Source organism: Solanum tuberosum, unplaced genomic scaffold (assembly GCF_000226075.1).
Source record: "Solanum tuberosum cultivar DM 1-3 516 R44 unplaced genomic scaffold, SolTub_3.0 scf00453, whole genome shotgun sequence".
Taxonomy (NCBI): Eukaryota; Viridiplantae; Streptophyta; class Magnoliopsida; order Solanales; family Solanaceae; genus Solanum; species Solanum tuberosum.
In genome coordinates this window covers 48,690-67,010 of record NW_006239393.1, presented here as the reverse complement: position 1 = coordinate 67,010, position 18,321 = coordinate 48,690, and the positions used below count along the sequence as shown (strand labels likewise).

Sequence of the window (18,321 nt, the reverse complement as noted above, 5' to 3'; positions counted from 1 at the left end):
TTTTAATTGTTACTTAAATTCTATGTACGACCTATTTGATATGATCACGTCGTTACCTTAATATTTTCTTCTCTTTCTATCTTTATTTATTATTAATAATCATATTTCATCTTTCATCCTACCTTTTCATAGTAACTGTACCCGTACCCTACTTTTGTTGTAGGTTTATCATTCATATGAATATGTGACATTATGTAACGACAGAGAACGATATATTCTATCCAAATATTGTATTCATTAAAACAATACATTATTATACATTATAAAACAATACTGAACAATCATCAAAACAAAATGTTAAGATTAAAACTCGAGATATCTAATTAAAAATGGATCGTTTCGAGCCACAACCTTGTTGGTAGAAAAAAATTAGTTTAATAAAGTAGAAAGACAATTTTGATGGCTAAAAATGGTTGTGAGGAGCATATAATTAGTAAACAATGTTGTAAAGAAAGAATTGCCCCAAACCGAAAGTCCAAAGTATGGGCTCATTCGAAATTGAGCCCGTTTTCGGGTATATACACGACACCCCAGCGCACGATAGCCTTGCCTCCTCATCTCTCGTTTGCCCTAAGAGCTTTATCTTCCTTTTTCTCCCCAAAAACAACAATAATAATCCCCTAATTCACCGACGATATCGGATCCAATTTTCAGATCCTCAAACAATTCGTTTCGTTTTCTCTAAGAAAAATCAATGCTTTTCGGATTTCAGTTGGTTCGCTAGATCGATACAGGTAAATTTTACTAATTTTTCCCTTGTTTTCCAATTTTTTTCGATTTTTCTGAATAGATTTTGCTCTTGTATGATTTTTGAATTTCATTTGATTCGTTGGATTGATGCAGGTAAATTTTATTATTTTTTTCCTCTTTTTTTCGGTTTTTTTCTGATTAGATTTTGCTTTTGTATGATTTTTGAGTTTCATTTGATTCATTGGATCGATACAGGTAAATTTTTATACGAATTTTTCATAAAGCTTTTCGCTTTTTTGTGATTAGATTTTGCCTTGTATGAATTTTGGATTTGAATTCGAATTTCACTTGGTTCATTGGATCGATACAGGTTTTGTTTTGACTATTTTTCTATTATTATTTTTTTCAAAATTTTCCTTTTTTTGGATTAGATTTTGCCGTATGATTTTTGGATTTGTAGGGATTGAGATTGATGTGGTTAGGGTTTGAATTTTTTTCACCGATTTGAATTTTTTCTTAATTTTTTTTTCATGAACAAGGATTAAGAAATCTTGTAAGTTTTTGGTGTCTCTGTTTTTGGATTTTTAGGATTGAGCTTGATGTGGTTAGGGTTTGTTTTTGCACCCATTCGATTATTTTTGTTATTTTATTTTTTATTTTTTGATGAATTAGGATAAGAAATCTTGTAAGTTTTGTAAAATTTGGTGTTTTTTGGTGAATTGGTACTATACATTGAAGAAAGGGTGAGTAGAAAAGCGAATTCGCAAGTAGATTGGTTCATGTATTTCTGATTTTTTTGTCAAGATCTGATCTTTGTGAGCTGTTTGAGCAACTTTATTGAATATTTCTATGAAAAAATGCTTTTGGAAAAAAATTGGTGCAAAGTAAGGATGTTTGGATACTTATTGTTCCTTTGAAGATATGTCAGTGTTTTGTGATGGAAGAAAACGTTTGCTTGAAAAACACCCTCAAATCTCTTCTTAGATAACGATTTTAACTTTTTTCTGTGTGTGAAAACTCTTGAAAAACTGAGACAAGAAGGATTTTGGAAGAACTTTTTGCAAGATTTTAGAAAAGTCAAATAGCACCTTCATTTATTTGGTTTGTTGTCTCCTAATTTGATTCAATGTGATGTCCATTGAATATTGTCCCAAATAGATCAAGCTTTATATTTGGCGGAACTTTTCTTGTTAACTTTCCTGGTTGGATGTCTTCCAAGTTTCTTTCTTGTTCATACTTGGTGGTAATATTTCATTCTATCTTTTATTTCAGGAATTCAGCTATTTGTTTTTCTCGGAGATCTCCAGAGTCAGGTCAGCCTTCCCAAGCAGCTATGCGGGGATATGAAGGAGATGTAAGCTTATTTGTCCTTTTCTGTTTCCCATTTTTTTTATCAGTGGCTTTTATATCACCTTGTAGGCGCAAGTGTGTGATTTGATAAATGGAAAGTCTTTTAGTTTTAGGAAAACCTTAATTTTCCTTGAAAGAAAAATTATTTAATATTGGAATGAAATAGACCTAAATTGGATAGAATGGATATAAAGGATTCATGTAGCAGATTCTTTGATTGATTTGGAAATTGGGATGAGGCATAGTTGATTGATATACTTTCATTTGACCACTTAGTTACATTCATGCAGGAATATGATGATTCGTATTTGGATGAGTATGAGACTGAAGGTGAAGAGGAAGAGGCTGGTGAAGAGGAATATGAGGATGAAGAGCCTCAACAGCCTTCACAGGAGTTGTTAGAGTACCTGGAGCTGAGGCAACGGTTAAAAGATGATATCAGGAAGCAGAGGAAGAAAGAACTAGGTGGTGGTTCTCGCGAATTTAAAAAGAATGCATCATCCAGGGATAAGTGAGTGCTGCTAGTATGTTGATATGATACTACTCACGTTCTCTGATTTTGAAGTTACCAATTTCACAAAATTTATTTGTTGTTACATAACTCAGTCTGATAATTCTATAAATAGATGATTGTAACAATGTGTTAGATCTCGTGCATAAATTTCTATTATGCACTATTACTGCATCAGTTAAGTGGAAAATAATTGGTGCATATTTTTTCCTTGGGAACATGGTTGTGCTCTCTCCTGTAGAATTATACTGAATGCATCTGTAAAGGGATTTGAGAATTAGCCTGTTCTGAATTTATTCTTTTGATGCTTTTGTTAGAGAAAGATGATGTAGTTGGACAAAGAGAAGTGGTTCTCTTTGTACTGGTGGAATGGTGCATCATTTTAGGTGAAGTTTATATTACGTTTTGATTTTTAGGCTCATGGTTTGTCTTACCGTTTCTATCTGACCCTGCAGTTTTGGTTCCTTCTTTGGACCTTCACAGCCTGTTATCTCTAACAGAGTTATCCAAGAAAGCAAGTCTCTACTGGAGAATCCAAATCTGGCAGCTAAAGTCATGAAATCTAACCATTCGGTATGTATACGAATTTCTCATATCAAGTTGCTTGTACTATTTTGTTTTTGCAATTTTATTCCTATGGATGGTTTGTGCTTTGGGGGGGGGGGGGGGGGGGGGGTTGAAAAGACCTACAATTTCGTTGAATCCCATGCAGATTTAGCTAACTAAAGATAGGACACAATGAAAGGGAAAATCTATTAGCTGATATCAACTGGTTAAAAATGTGCTCTAGTCATGTAAGTACTATGTTATTTACGTCGATGCTCTTCTACGATTATTTTAGTCGCATATTAAGGTCATCACAGCTTTAGCTTCCACTTCCATCCACACTAATAGAATGATGTAACCCATTATAGCATTTTTCCACTAGATATTCTAGTGAGACATGCTCTGCCTGGTGATTGTAGTCATGTTAATTGGGGAAAGTATAGATTCTTTTTAGCACATGTATCCTTTTCCTTTTTGGTTTTGGCTTACAGTTCATCTGATGCTTACCCTTGCCTTTCCAGCAGAGCAATAAGAGTGCTGGTTCAAAGCCTGCAAAACCTGCAGGATCAAAAGCATCCACCAGCAACCATGCACCAAAAGTCACAAATGGGGTAATACATCAATCAGTGCAATTTCTCCAACACTTCTTGTGGGTGGGTGGGGGGGGGGGGGGAGGGGGGGGGGTTGAAAAGACCTACAATTTCGTTGAATCCCATGCAGATTTAGCTAACTAAAGATAGGACACAATGAAAGGGAAAATCTATTAGCTGATATCAACTGGTTAAAAATGTGCTCTAGTCATGTAAGTACTATGTTATTTACGTCGATGCTCTTCTACGATTATTTTAGTCGCATATTAAGGTCATCACAGCTTTAGCTTCCACTTCCATCCACACTAATAGAATGATGTAACCCATTATAGCATTTTTCCACTAGATATTCTAGTGAGACATGCTCTGCCTGGTGATTGTAGTCATGTTAATTGGGGAAAGTATAGATTCTTTTTAGCACATGTATCCTTTTCCTTTTTGGTTTTGGCTTACAGTTCATCTGATGCTTACCCTTGCCTTTCCAGCAGAGCAATAAGAGTGCTGGTTCAAAGCCTGCAAAACCTGCAGGATCAAAAGCATCCACCAGCAACCATGCACCAAAAGTCACAAATGGGGTAATACATCAATCAGTGCAATTTCTCCAACACTTCTCTTAATTTTTCTTCTAATGTACTCTGTATTTTACTGAGGATTTTTATGTCATTTGATTTTCTGTAGTTAAAAAGAAAGATCGATATGGTAAAAAATACGAGGGACTATTCGTTTCTATTATCTGATGATGCTGAACTTCCTGGTCCATCAAGAGGTTCTTTAACTCAGAAAGTGTCTGCCCCTTATTGTGGTGCGTCTTGGTCACTGTTTATTCATGTTTCTATTTAATAAAATCCGTCTCAATGTGCTATATTTATTGAGAAACTTATTCAGGGTTTTTGGTGATATTGAAGATGCACGGTTCGGAAAGCAGACTTCAAGTGATAGTGGGAGAAAGCTTCTAGATGATCGTGAAATGAAAAGAGACAGCCAAAGGCAACCTACAGCTGTGATTCAAAAATCGGTGTCTATTAATAAACCGACTCAACCAACGTTAGACTCTAGGAAACAGTTCGGTAGCAGTAATGGAAGTGGGCCTGGACGGCCGCCTTTGGGGCCAAAAGGGTTGTCCCCCAAGGTTACCGGGGCACCAGGCGCCAAGAGTACTGTGCCTGCTTCCCATAGGCCAACCCCTTCAAGAGTGCAACCCGCTGTACCAAGGCAATCTTCGGTACAGAATAGGCTACCACTGGAATCTGGTAAGTCAAAAGTGATGTCAAAACAAGGTGTGCCTGTCTCCAAACCTCAGGCGGTGATTCAGAAACAACAAGCTTCCTTGGCTAGATCTCAGGTAAGCTGTGCCTTGATTTTTATATAATGTTTTCTTCTTTTCTAGGGTCCTGTTTTTTAATTAATTTAATATATTTTAGTTGGGTGGGGTTAAATTTCGGCTTATTCCCTATAACTTTTTGACCTTCAGAATTTACTAATTGAGATCTGTGATCCTAATAGATAAGACCACCACCTCCTAGAAATGTAGTACGTCCCTCGGATGATAGGCGCCCAGCACTACAGCAAAGAGATGATAGGCGCCCAGCATTACAGCAAAGAGATGAAAGGCGCCCAGCACTACAGCAAAGGGATGAAAGGCGCCCATCGCTTCAGCAAAAGGATGACAGGCGGCCATCCCTTCAGCAAAGGGATGACAGGCGCCCATCACTTCAGCAAAGGGATGACAGGCGCCCATCACTTCAGCAAAGGGATGACAGGCGCCCATCACTTCAGCAAAGGGATGACAGGCGCCCATCACTTCAGCAAAGGGATGACAGGCGCCCATCACTTCAGCAAAGGGATGACAGGCGCCCATCACTTCAGCAAAGGGATGACAGGCGCCCATCACTTCAGCAAAGGGATGACAGGCGCCCATCACTTCAGCAAAGGGATGACAGGCGCCCATCCCTTCAGCAAAGGGATGACAGGCGCCCACTTCAGCAAAGGGATGACAGGCGCCCATCCCTTCAGCAAAGGGATGACAGGCGCCCACTTCAGCAAAGGGATGACAGGCGCCCATCCCTTCAGCAAAGGGATGACAGGCGCCCACTTCAGCAAAGGGATGACAGGCGCCCATCCCTTCAGCAAAGGGATGACAGGCGCCCACTTCAGCAAAGGGATGACAGGCGCCCATCCCTTCAGCAAAGGGATGACAGGCGCCCACTTCAGCAAAGGGATGACAGGCGCCCATCCCTTCAGCAAAGGGATGACAGGCGCCCACTTCAGCAAAGGGATGACAGGCGCCCATCCCTTCAGCAAAGGGATGACAGGCGCCCACTTCAGCAAAGGGATGACAGGCGCCCACTTCAGCAAAGGGATGACAGGCGCCCACTTCAGCAAAGGGATGACAGGCGCCCACTTCAGCAAAGGGATGACAGGCGCCCACTTCAGCAAAGGGATGACAGCCCATCACTTCAGCAAAGGGATGACAGGCGCCCATCCCTTCAGCAAAGGGATGACAGGCGCCCACTTCAGCAAAGGGATGACAGGCGCCCAGCACTTCAGCAAAGAGATGACAGGCGCCCAGCACTTCAGCGAAAAGAAGAGAGGCGCCCAGTACATCAGCAAAAAGATGATAGGCGCCCAGCAAGAAAACCAACGAGATATGATGAAGAAGATGATGGAGGACAAGCCATTAGTATGATTAGGGAGATGTTTGGGTACGTATATATTTTTTCTTTCTTGCTTCCGTTACAAATTTATGTCTTGTTCCTTTTTTCCTTTGGGAGTTCAGTCGACATTGCATAAATTATAACATCTAGCTCTAGAACACTTAAAACTGCTAATTCCTTTAAGTTGAGGTTTAAAGGTGTTTGAAAAGTTCACATTCCCTTTGTGAATTGCCTATTTGAGTAAAAGTAACTATCCTATTGATAGTGGATCCGTCATCGAACTGATTGTTTTTATATTCCTCTGATTGGATTGTAATCAAGGGTTTAGAGATATATATGCCTTGTTGATGGTTCTTCATTTAGTTAAAAGCTTAGGAAAACATGTTTTTAGTTTTGGTTATTGCTTATGTTAATTAATGTTACCTCATCTTTTCGGCTGATAGAAGTGTCTGTTTTCCAGGTATAATCCAAATAGGTACCGTGATGACGACGATGATAGTGATATGGAGGCTAATTTCGATGAAATTTTGAAGGAAGAAAGGCGGAGGTTGGTAACATGTCTGTTAGAGCAGACTTATTTTCATTCATTTTTTTGGCTATAACTATTCAACCATGATGTATCATAATGTCTTTTTAAGATTGATATATAAAAGTTTTATATAAATAATGCTCATGTTTGTGCATAGTACTTTAGTTTGTCAAGATAATGTACTCTATCGTTTACTGCCGAAGGGATTAAACAAACCTGACCTACTTCTTTCCTCTGTTTTTTGTCCTCAGTGCGAAAATAGCAAGGGAAGAGGATGAAGAAGAACTCCGGAAGATAGAAGAAGAAGAAAGGCGGGAGCGATTGAGAAAACAAAAGAAGCGCAAGTTGAGCCATCAATGACAAAGATAAATTGTCTTTTACTTTGTCGATGGGCACCTTTAGAAGGGTGTTGTAGCATGGTTTTTTTTCTCTCTCTTGCTGGTTATAGGGCAGGATAATGATATGGGTTGAGGTGGAATTGTACAGTCTCCCCCCTAAGTTTTGAATAGATGTTGTAACTATTGGTTTATTTGTTGGGGCATAATTGTTCAATTAGTTTATAAGAAGATTTTTTTCTTATACTTTGCAGCAATAATTGTGGCCCCAAAGCTGAATCTGGCTTCCTAAGCATTGGAGGCTCATAGTTATAATTTAAGATATCCGATCTTCTATTGGTTGTGCTTGTGTTGCACCAATTTTTGAGGACTCGTTATTTGGTATGTCCATTATGCAAGGTTCTTTTTGTTTCACAAAAAGGTGACTCAAAGTTTGTAGACCCAACAGCTGAAGGTCTTATCTTTTTTGTGAAACTAAAAGAAGTTTCAAACAGTTACGCATACTGTTAGAGATTATGACACGCCCAATGTAATTTCACATGTGGAATGTGTATGGAGGATGGTATGTGTGTGCAGGCGGGATGTAGGGAGGATGGTGTGTGTGCAGGTCTTACCTTTGCGTTGTGGAGGTAATTTCACAAGTGGGGTAGGATGATGTGTGCGCTAATGTGTGTGCCGGTTGGATGTAGGGAGAATGGTGTGTGTGCATGTCTTACCTTTGCATTGTGGAGGTAATTGCACTAGAGGGGTAGGATGATGTGTGCACTAATTTTACTTTTACCTTGTGAAACAAACGGTGTATTGTTATGTGAGATGCAGGGAGAATGGTGTGTGTGCAGTTCTTGCCTTAATGTTGGAGGTAGTTTCACAAGTAAGGGGAGGATGATGTGTGCGCAAATTTTATACTTACCTTTGTGAAACAAATGGAGTAGTCTTGCTTGCTATCTAGAGTTATATAGGTGTTTCGTATTAGTAATGTAGAGGTTAGTCATTGAGAATTAGTTATTTTTATGTATTACTGATTCATGAGTATTAGGGATCGTTTGGTTGTTTGTTAGGAGTAAAATTATTCATGTATTAAGATAGGCATAACTAGAGTACCACGTTTTATAGTATTTTTAGTTGCTATGTATAAAATTCAGCATATCAAGTATGTGTTTGGTTACTAGTTTACAAACTTGTATAATTATTAAATGCATAAGTTATGAGAGAATTTTATATACATATAACTAAATATTGCACCAATTAACTACTCTTTGAATTATTAATTGCATAACTCTAACCCGTAACCAAATGATCTTTTAATATTTCATTTTCTACCTTCCATGAAATAATATACAATATATAGATTGATTTATAACATATACTCCAGATTATAGTTGTGCAGGATTGTAAAATTGATAAGCAAATATCATGCACACTCATATAACTACTAAAATTACTATCATAAGTAAAATTTGAAAAAAGATAGGGTGTGCCGATCTTATTTTTACCTCATAAAAATAAAAAAATATTTTCGAAAGACTAGATCGAAAAGGAACAGAAATGAAATAATATTCATGGGTCCAGTTGTAAGAGAAAAAGGAGTTTATTTGGATATCCGCGTGCATCCCCCATTTTCATAAACTAGATTTTTGGTCTACTCTAGGCCTTCTTCTTTAATCATGGGAGATTCAAATTTTATTGGTTCGATTAATTTTTATTCGTGTTGCATAAGTTCTATTTTTAAATAACAGATCTTGATGAAATAATCAATTAGGCATGATCGTAGACAGATAAAAAAACCTTAGTAACTTTTTTGCTAGTCTTCACAATAACTTCACTTTCTTAATTATTTATGCTCAAAGAGGTTATATTATAGTAACCTAATAAGATAGACATAGTAAGAAATGATTAACTTATCAATCTCATGAATATGAATATTGCAGGTTCAAATTATATTCTCGTCTTTCGTTGAATACCACTTGAATGCAATTATTTATTTGTTAAAAAATAGCATTTAGAGAAAAGAAAATTGATTTTCATAATTTTTTTAACTCTTAAAATTAAACTCAAAATTTCTAATTAAGGGAGACGAAATCTATCTCACCATTATTGCTTAATCTATCATGGATTATGCATGTATCTTCTTTTTCGTGTTAAAGAACTATACTATTTTTCTTTCTGGGGGGGTTGAAAATGAGACACACGAGATATCGAAGAAATAACTTGAAAGTTGCACCTATTATGGCTTTTTAAATAATTAAGGGAAATTTTGTATACACATAATAATGATAATAGTTTAAAATATTAAAATGTAAAATTATTTTGTCCCGCGTTTTATTCTATGGTTGATTATAAATGTCGATTAATTTCAAGATTATTTTATAATATTACTTATATCAAAATGATAAATTAACTAATTTCATATAATAGATGAAATAGTTAATTCAATAAAATATCACGTGCCAAACAATCCCTTAGAAATTAATGGAGGAAAGGTGGTTAAAAAATACTAAAATAATTTTAAATTATGTCAATCTAAATAGTACACTGACACTAAGATCAAAACTGCAACCTAATAATTAAAATTTTACCTAGCATAGTTGCTCGTTTATTAATAATAAATTAAGTAATAGTGGGATAATTATAATGGGACTATTGGACAAGATTAATGAACATGGAAGAGTCAACAACTTATATACTAAAATAAAACAATGTAGTAATTAGTATTTCTACCATTCAATAATAGTCGTTCACTATTAATTTGACACAAAAATAAAGAAGTAGTAAATGATATAGGTAATTTTACCAAATTACCCTTGTTAAATATTCTCTTCGTCTCATATTAGTTGATCAGTTTTCATTTTACATGGTGCTTAATAAACCATAAATAAGAAAATAACCCCTTAAAAAACTTTTTGAAATTTTACAAACAAATGTAATCACTTTCAAAAAGAATTAGTTGCAAGGGTAATATATGAAAATTTTAATTAATGTTTTCTTGATTTAATAAAGTGATCAACTAATACGTAACAATTATTTTTAGTATAATGATCAATTAATATGAGACAAAAAGAGTATTAGTCATCTAAATATTAAGAAATGAATAGTATTTAATAATAAAGATAAAATAGACACAAAATAATAATTTATTTATTTAATAAATAAAGTGGACAAATAAAAATGGGCATCCCAAAATAACATAGTGGACAAGTAAAAATGAATAGAAGAATTAATAAACAAATCATTTAGTATAAAATAGTTATATTTATTTAAGAAGCAAAAATGAAAATACCCAATATAATTCAAAAATAAAATAAAAAAATAATTTAGTATGACTATTTTAAAAATTACGTTAGATAATTTGAGACAGAGAGAATATAGTATTTTGTGGGTTGTAAAGAGCATTGGGGTTAGTGGACATTTAGCACAAAATCCGATGCCACTTCTGCAGTCAGGCAGTCAGTCTCCTCATTGTTCTAAAACAAATTTATTTAATTTGGATTAAGAATATAGTATAAATAAATATATATTTGCAGAGTTTAAATTGATAATCTAAGATCAGTTGCTATGAATTTAAAAAAATAAAATTGTACTCGATATCAATGAAAGCTGATTTACAGCGTGACTTATGGAGTCTCAAGTAAATTCAGTAATATTTTTTTTGTCCAAATTATGTATATATGTATTAAAAGATTTATTTATTAATTTAATCTATTTAAAATCAGTTCAACCTACAATTTGGCGCCTCTTAATAAAATTTGAAAAAATCACTTAAATACATAACTTATTTTATTATATTCTCTAAAATTTCTTATCATTTGAAAATATTACAAAAATTTCTACTTCACGCGATATATTAGTCAAATACATCACTTTACGCAACGTATCGATCGAAAAATTCATTTATTTGAAAAATAATCTTATGATATCAATCTTTTCATACTTTCTTAAACTCCACACACAAAAAAGTAGCTAGTTAATTGCACTAGATGTTGCTTCGTAGGACTCATTGATGGAGTAGTAATATTGAAGATAAAGAGTTAAGAGGGTAGATTTTGTTAGACGTTATAAGACGATTGAAAATCTTAAATAATTTGAATTTAATGGAGAGTTTGGGAAAGTCCTATTGAGATAGATTGTGGTTTTTGTCTTCCTTAAGCAAGGAGTTTATCATGCTAAATACTTATTTTAATTTTATTTATTTTACAATTTATCTTCTAATATAATTGTTCAAAAACATGATTCTTTGAGTTTTTAGGTCGCAATCAAACTAACAATGTGTTATTGCACCCTATAGCGAATTAATGTGATAATTTCTATAATCTTATCTAATTTAGTATAATCACACATCAATCTTACAATTTGCGGCACTCATCTTATGAATATGCTGAACTTTAACAACTCAACATTCTATGCTATATAACATCATCGATTTTATAACTAGTAGTGAAAGTTGGGTTGTTAAAATTCAATATATCACAAAATAAATGATGTGAAAATATAAATTCTAAAATAAATATTTTTTTTGTTTAAAAAATAATGATTTATTTTCTTTTTTAGTCTGTTTCAAAAAGATTGACCTTTTTCTTTTTTGGTAACATTTTAATTTCAGTTTTCTACGTGACATGTTTAAGACCATAAGATTAAAGAATATTTTTGTACATTTAACCTAACTTTATTTTAGGACCACAAAATTTAAAAGTCTTCTTTATTTTCTTATCCTCCGTATCAAATCAAACTAGATTACTCTTTTTAAAACGGAGAAAGTACTATTACAATGGATGTTAAGTTAAATGTTCGATCATGCTTAGATAGTAGAACAACAACCAACGTAAAACTAATACTTTTCAAAAGTAGTTTTTTTAAATAAAATAATATTTTCAAAATGAACAATTTCTAGGAGTTCCCAAACAACTTTTCTATTGTAGTTTTAGGGTAACTATATTTAATAAATAATTTTGTTTTAGGAGAAGGATTGAGAACAACTATATATATCTCGTGCTTCTCCATGTCAAAATCAGCTTTAATTATTTGACAAACTTTATCTGCTAATATCCAACTTACCATAATTATTACTCTTAATATAATTTATTATTATTACTCCCTCCGTCCCTATTTACTTGTCCATATTTCCTTTTTTAGTTGTCCCTATTTAGTTGTCCATTTTGACAAATCAAGAAAGAACAACAAATTTTTTCCTATTATACCCTTATTTACACTTCTTGAAAATTGTAAAAGTGTATGTTGTTTCCCTCCAATTTATTTCACTTGAATTCAAATAAGTGGTTGTAATTTTGAAGTGAAAAGTTGTCATAAGGATAAAATTGTAACTTCACTGTGCTAATCATTGTTGCCTTAATCTGTGTGCCATTTCTAAAGTGGACAACTAAAAAGGGATTGTGTATTAAGTTGTGTATTACTAATACCAAGGAATTCTAGGTATTAGTAATACATACTCCTTCCGTCCCTATTTACTTGTCCATATTTCCTTTTTTGGTTGTCCCTATTTAGTTGTCCATTTTGACAAATCAAGAAAGGACAACAAATTTTTTCCTATTATACCCTTATTTACACTTCTTGAAAATTGTAAAAGTGTATGTTGTTTCCCTCCAATTTATTTCACTTGAATTCAAATAAGTGGTTGTAATTTTGAAGTGAAAAGTTGTCATAAGGATAAAATTGTAACTTCACTGTGCTAATCATTGTTGCCTTAATCTGTGTGCCATTTCTAAAGTGGACAACTAAAAAGGGACGGAGGGAGTATTATTTTTGAATTGTTAGTGAAAAGATGGGTGGCATTAGGTGATGATTTTGCATGGCTCACATTGTCTGCATGGGACACAAATCACAATCACACAACTTTTGCCCCGGGTCCCACTTCTATCATTATATATTAAAAATACATTAAATTATCCAATTTGTTTTTTAAATGAGTTGAATTTAATTTTTTGTTCTTTAAATAAATTAATTTTTATCTTTGACAATCAAAATTATTTATAGTGGAACATGTGTTCTTTGAGTGGAAAACTTGTGGATATTTATGTGAAAAATTGATATATATATATCTAATTGGTTAAAGAAGGAGGGATAAATTTGATCCAATAGGTAAAAGGAAGACATTTTTGAACTATTTCTAATATGTTAAAGATATTTTTGACTAAGCAACTCTTTTTGTGTCAAAATATTTGTCACATTTCACTTTTCAAAACTTAATTTGATTACATTTTGAAGCTAAATATGATTAAAAAGTATATTAAAATATTGGTTAAAATTCTTGTAGTTTAAATTTTGGAAATTGAAAAGTGACAAATATTTGCTTCACTTATTGATTTGGATATGCATTACTTGAGTCGGTGAAGAATTTATCAAAAACAATTTTCTCTATCTTCATAAGATAGGCATAATACTGCTATGATCACCGTCCTCCTCATACCCTATGTAACACCCCATAGTCTAGTAGGCCACCTAGGGCTAAGTGAGGGTGCAACATGTCTAGACTAGAGGGCAAGAGCCAAGGCAAAGGGGCAAGGGCCAAGGCTGCCCCAACCTAGGCAAGCACTGCCTCATCTTCACGACCACCACCACGACCAGTGGTGAGGACTACGACTCGTGGAGTGGTCCGTGGAGCTTGGGCAGTAGCTCCCTAAAGGCTGCCTAAAGTTGGCACATCACCACGAGCTACTTCACGGTCAGTGGTGAAGACCACGACTTGTGGGAAGGCTCGTGGTCATGCCTGAGACTTATGGGGGCCAAAACTTTGCGTCCTAGCTACTGGACCATGGACCATGGGCAGGACCACGACCAGTGGTGAGGACCACGGCTCGTGGAGCCTGGGAGTAGGCTGCATAATGAGGGTTATTTTGGGAAATTTCTAATTAAGTGGGGTCGTTTTGTATAGTCTTAGCACACCTATATAAGCTATTTTAACCCTTTAACCACCCCAATTAAGTCATTATTTCCAAAATTCCAAAAGATCCCAAAGTCCCTTCTCTAAAAAATTCTCTCTCTAGAAAACTCAAGAAGAAGAAGAAGAGGGTCAAGCTAGGTAAAATTTCTTCAATCTTTCAAGCTTTGTGAGGGCTTTATAATAAAATTATGATAGCTTATTCATCCATGGATTCTTCCATCCATGAATCCCACTAGAATTCCCCCAATTTTGAAGATGAACCCTAATTCTAGTTAGAGTTTCTTCTTATATTGTGGGTATTGTTGTATGTTGATTCAGTTGAGTGGATAATCAATTATGATATAATTAGTAGTGAATCATGCTATTATGAAGATATTACATGGTTTCTAAGCTTAACCATAGTCTAATTGATGAAATTGAAGTAATGTGGGTTTATGCCTTGTGAAGGGAAATTGAGGATTCATAGACGATCTTCTAGAATTGGTGATATGTATAGTAATTGTTCATGACTAAAAGCATGTAGACATGAATTGAATTAGAATAATGTATATGTGATGGAGCATGATTAGTAAGGCTTGAGATTGAACCTTTATTATGGTATATCACTAGAAGCACTTAAGAGTGAAACATGTGATTAGAATGCCTTGAAATCTAGGTAGGTATGAGGATTATAAGAAGTAAAACTTTGAGAGTAAGACTTGTAGTCATGAATGCTGATTGTTAGGGCTTTGAGAGTAAAACTAATATGTTGAGTTATGTATGTAATGGCTTTGAGAGTAGAGCCTATATGAGAATGGTAGACTAGTAGATATCATTGTTATGGAAGGACTTCACCCACTTCATCTACCTTATGAATGTTTGAATGCATAAAGTGATAGAATCACTTGAAACATGGATTGATTGTCAAGGACATCCATTTATGAGTCATGAGTTAAGTAAGGCTTAATAACTAGTCTAAGGGGTGTATGGTTGGCCCAAATGGATATTGACAATGAGATGGAGGTTCACACATAGTCGGGTCCGGGTCTCCAAGATAAATAAAGCTCACACCTAGTTGAGTCCGGGCTTCCAAAGTAAAGGGGGAACTCTCACATAGTAGAGCCTGAGTTTTCCCAAAGTAGGTCTCATGGGATAGAAACCTTCACGTAGAGAAGTTCAGATTTCTAGTAGCAATTTCCGTATCCAATGAACTAATACATACTTGAAAAGGTATCTCCAAGTGTTCAAAAGCATTAATGAACTAAGACATGTTTAATGAAGTATCTCCAAGTGTTCAAACATAATGAACTAAGACATGCTTGAGGAAGCATCTCCAAGTGTTCAAATACCTAATGAACTTAAACATGCTTAATAAAGTATCTCATAGTGTTCAAGTTAATAATAAACTTAAACATGTTTGAAGAAGTATCTCATAGTGTTCAAAAGTAAAGAAGAGGGACTAAGATGTGCTTAAAGAAGTATCTCCTAGTGTTCCAATATCTTAAAAGAGGGATTAGTCCCCAATCAAGAAGTATGAGTATGATGACCTATAAGTGGTACTTAGTATGGATGGGATTATGTGGTCTTATTCATACATTGCACAAGTATGACTTAAGGTTTCCTAGAAAGTGTTTCTCTTATATGATGCATGTTTAAGTAGGATTGTGCTATAGTTGCCTTCCTTGTTATGATTGACTAAAGGTGAGAGATTTCCTTGTCTATGAGAATTAAGCTAAGGATGAGATAACAGATGGTAAGTATGTATGATGGCCTAAGGTGGTACTTAGTATGGGTGAGATTATGGGGTTTTATCCATGCATTGCACAAATATGACTTAAAGCTACTTATGAAGTATTCTTTTTATGATATGAAGGACTAATGGTTGAATAATGCTTATATTATGCCTATGTTTGAGACTATGCTTATGACTATGTTGTTGTCTCTTATGGTTATAGTTTATGTTTCATGAAATATCTCTTATGATTATGTCATATGACTTATATTGACTAACCCCTATGTTATGCTCTTATGATGTTATGCTAGCTATCATATTTAGTACTTTTGTACTAACGCATACTCTTGCCTACATTCTCATCAAATGTAGGGTCCGACGATTTTGAGTTCTATTCTTGTGGCTAGGTTTCTAAACGAGCAAGAAGTTGAAGACTTGGTGAGTCCTCATAGCATCGAGGATTTGATCATCTTTCCTGTATGTATTTCTTTCATGTTTTAGACTTTTGTATAGGCTGCATCCTAAGGATATTCATGGTCTAGATAGTTTGAGACAAGTGTAATAATACTTCCGCTTTGCTTTTATAAAGACTTTGATTGTATGGAAAATGTTTTAAAATTCTGCACTTTTTTATTATCTTATGTTATGATATGCTAAGTGGCTTACATGGAGTCCTTCGGGGGTTCTATGTGCCATGCTACATTTAGGGTGTACCCTTGGGCCGTGACAAACTTGGTATTATAGCACAAAGTTTAGAATGGTTCTAGGATATCTCAAACCACGTCTAGTAGAGTCTTGTTCATAAGTGTGAAGCACACCACATTTATGAATAGGATGCTATATGGATGTTTAGGAAATCTCACTTCTTCATTCTCTAAGTCGTGCCATAGAGTTTGGCTCTATTAGGTCTTTCTCTTAATTCGTGCCCGTTGGTTTTTAGGGTATGGCTAATATAAGAGCAAATTCTAAGAGGAATGAAGAAGACAATGTGGACCAAGAGGTTCCTCCCCAAGCTCTAATTGACCCTATATGGGAGAATATGACTAATGCGGAGTTTAGATCGGCTATCCAAATGTTGGCTCAAGTCAATATAGAGATGGTATCTCTGGTGAATCCTAATGTGAATTCTGCGGCTTTAAGAGTGAGGGATTTTATGAGAATGAACCCTCCGGAGTTTTATGGCTCCAAAATGGAAGAGGATTCTAAGGAGTTTATAGATGAGGTTTATAAGGTGCTAGCTATCATGGGGGTGACTTTGGTAGAGAAAGCGGAGTTAGCCGCTTACCAATTGAGAGATATAGCACAAGTATGGTATGAACAATGGAAAGATGGTAGGCCGGTAGGAGCGGGTCCAATAGAGTGGGAAGTGTTCAAACTAGCATTTCTTGATAGGTTCTTTCCCCGAGAGTTGAGGGAAGCTAAGGTGGAAGAGTTGATTAACATTAGGCAAGGTAGCATGAGTGTTAAGGAGTATGCCTTGAAATTTACCCAACTATCCAAGTATGCTCCATATATAGTGGCGGATTCGAGTACTCACTTTAATGCTCTAGGGAGTAGGAACTCCAACTATGGATCAGTCACTACCAAGGGCACTTAGAAAGCTTACAAGTGTTGGATTCATGCCAAAGAAATAGGAAATCGAATAGCCTTACATACCTTGCTGCACAACTTTGGATATTACAATGAGTTAACCGTCTTCCTTTCAGATTATTTATCTACAATAGAGTAAATAATAAAACTAGCATTAGCATCTGATAAACAAGTTTGGGCTACTTGACCAGACCAAAATAGTAATTGGCAGTAAATCTGTAATTGATCCCATCAAGGGTGTTCTTCCCACCCATTCTCCTATAATTTTTTCATATACTATACAACCTTCTTATATGGTCCTTCAAAACTCCTCGGGCTTCATAACGTTTGGAAAACAATATACAAAGGGATGGCAGGAAGTAAGCTCATGCAACACTCAATTAAGTGGTGTATCACTACACTTTTAATGTTCTATCCTATAACCAGTTCCCATGACTTCTCTGCACATATCCAGCCACACCCCCTTATTTTACGATACACAAAATAGTCCCTAAGCATCACAATGTGGAAATAGCAATATGAACATTCGGCTTCCGATCAACATCCCGTGAGTTCCAATTAACATTACATTTAAGATGCTCTAAACGAGCTCACAATCAAAATTTAAGGGGACTCCACTCCATGGCTTTCCCAACCAGCACATCCTTCATCCAAGCTCACACCATATAGAGACAACACTCCTTATTTCATTAACACACAAAACTTTCACAAACAATGCAAGAACAAGAGAGGGATGAAAATTTCCATAGCTTACCTTGCTGGACAGAAACCTCACTTGCTAAGACTTGGATTCTTCAAGGTTTAGGTTGTCCTCTCCCCCTTAACTTGATGTTAAATCAGATTATTCACTTGAATTCCTTAAGATGGGATATGTTCTACTAACTTGTACTTTAAAAAGAAAGGGTTTGCTTAAGATTTTAATG

General features: G+C 35.1%; 1 protein-coding gene across 6 annotated transcripts; it reads left to right on the top strand.

The window, feature by feature from the left end:
• The first annotated feature begins 438 nt into the window (after positions 1–438).
• On the top strand, positions 439–7,451 carry LOC102580481 (eukaryotic translation initiation factor 3 subunit A). 6 transcript variants are annotated; one of them, XM_015303736.1, is made up of 11 exons: positions 439–734; positions 1,963–2,044; positions 2,331–2,551; positions 3,007–3,124; positions 3,619–3,708; positions 4,366–4,489; positions 4,593–5,029; positions 5,191–5,267; positions 5,298–6,389; positions 6,802–6,888; positions 7,122–7,451. In XM_015303736.1, the coding sequence occupies exons 2-11, from the start codon at positions 2,024–2,026 to the stop codon at positions 7,228–7,230; spliced, it is 2,376 nt and encodes a 791-aa protein (XP_015159222.1). In that variant the 5' UTR covers positions 439–734; positions 1,963–2,023; the 3' UTR covers positions 7,231–7,451. The 6 variants fall into 6 exon arrangements, with proteins under 6 accessions (XP_015159222.1, XP_006364010.1, XP_006364009.1 ...); XM_006363948.2 differs by having other exon boundaries at positions 5,191–6,107; positions 6,219–6,389; XM_015303737.1 differs by having other exon boundaries at positions 440–734; positions 5,191–5,912; positions 6,219–6,389.
• Positions 7,452–18,321: the final 10,870 nt, after the last annotated feature.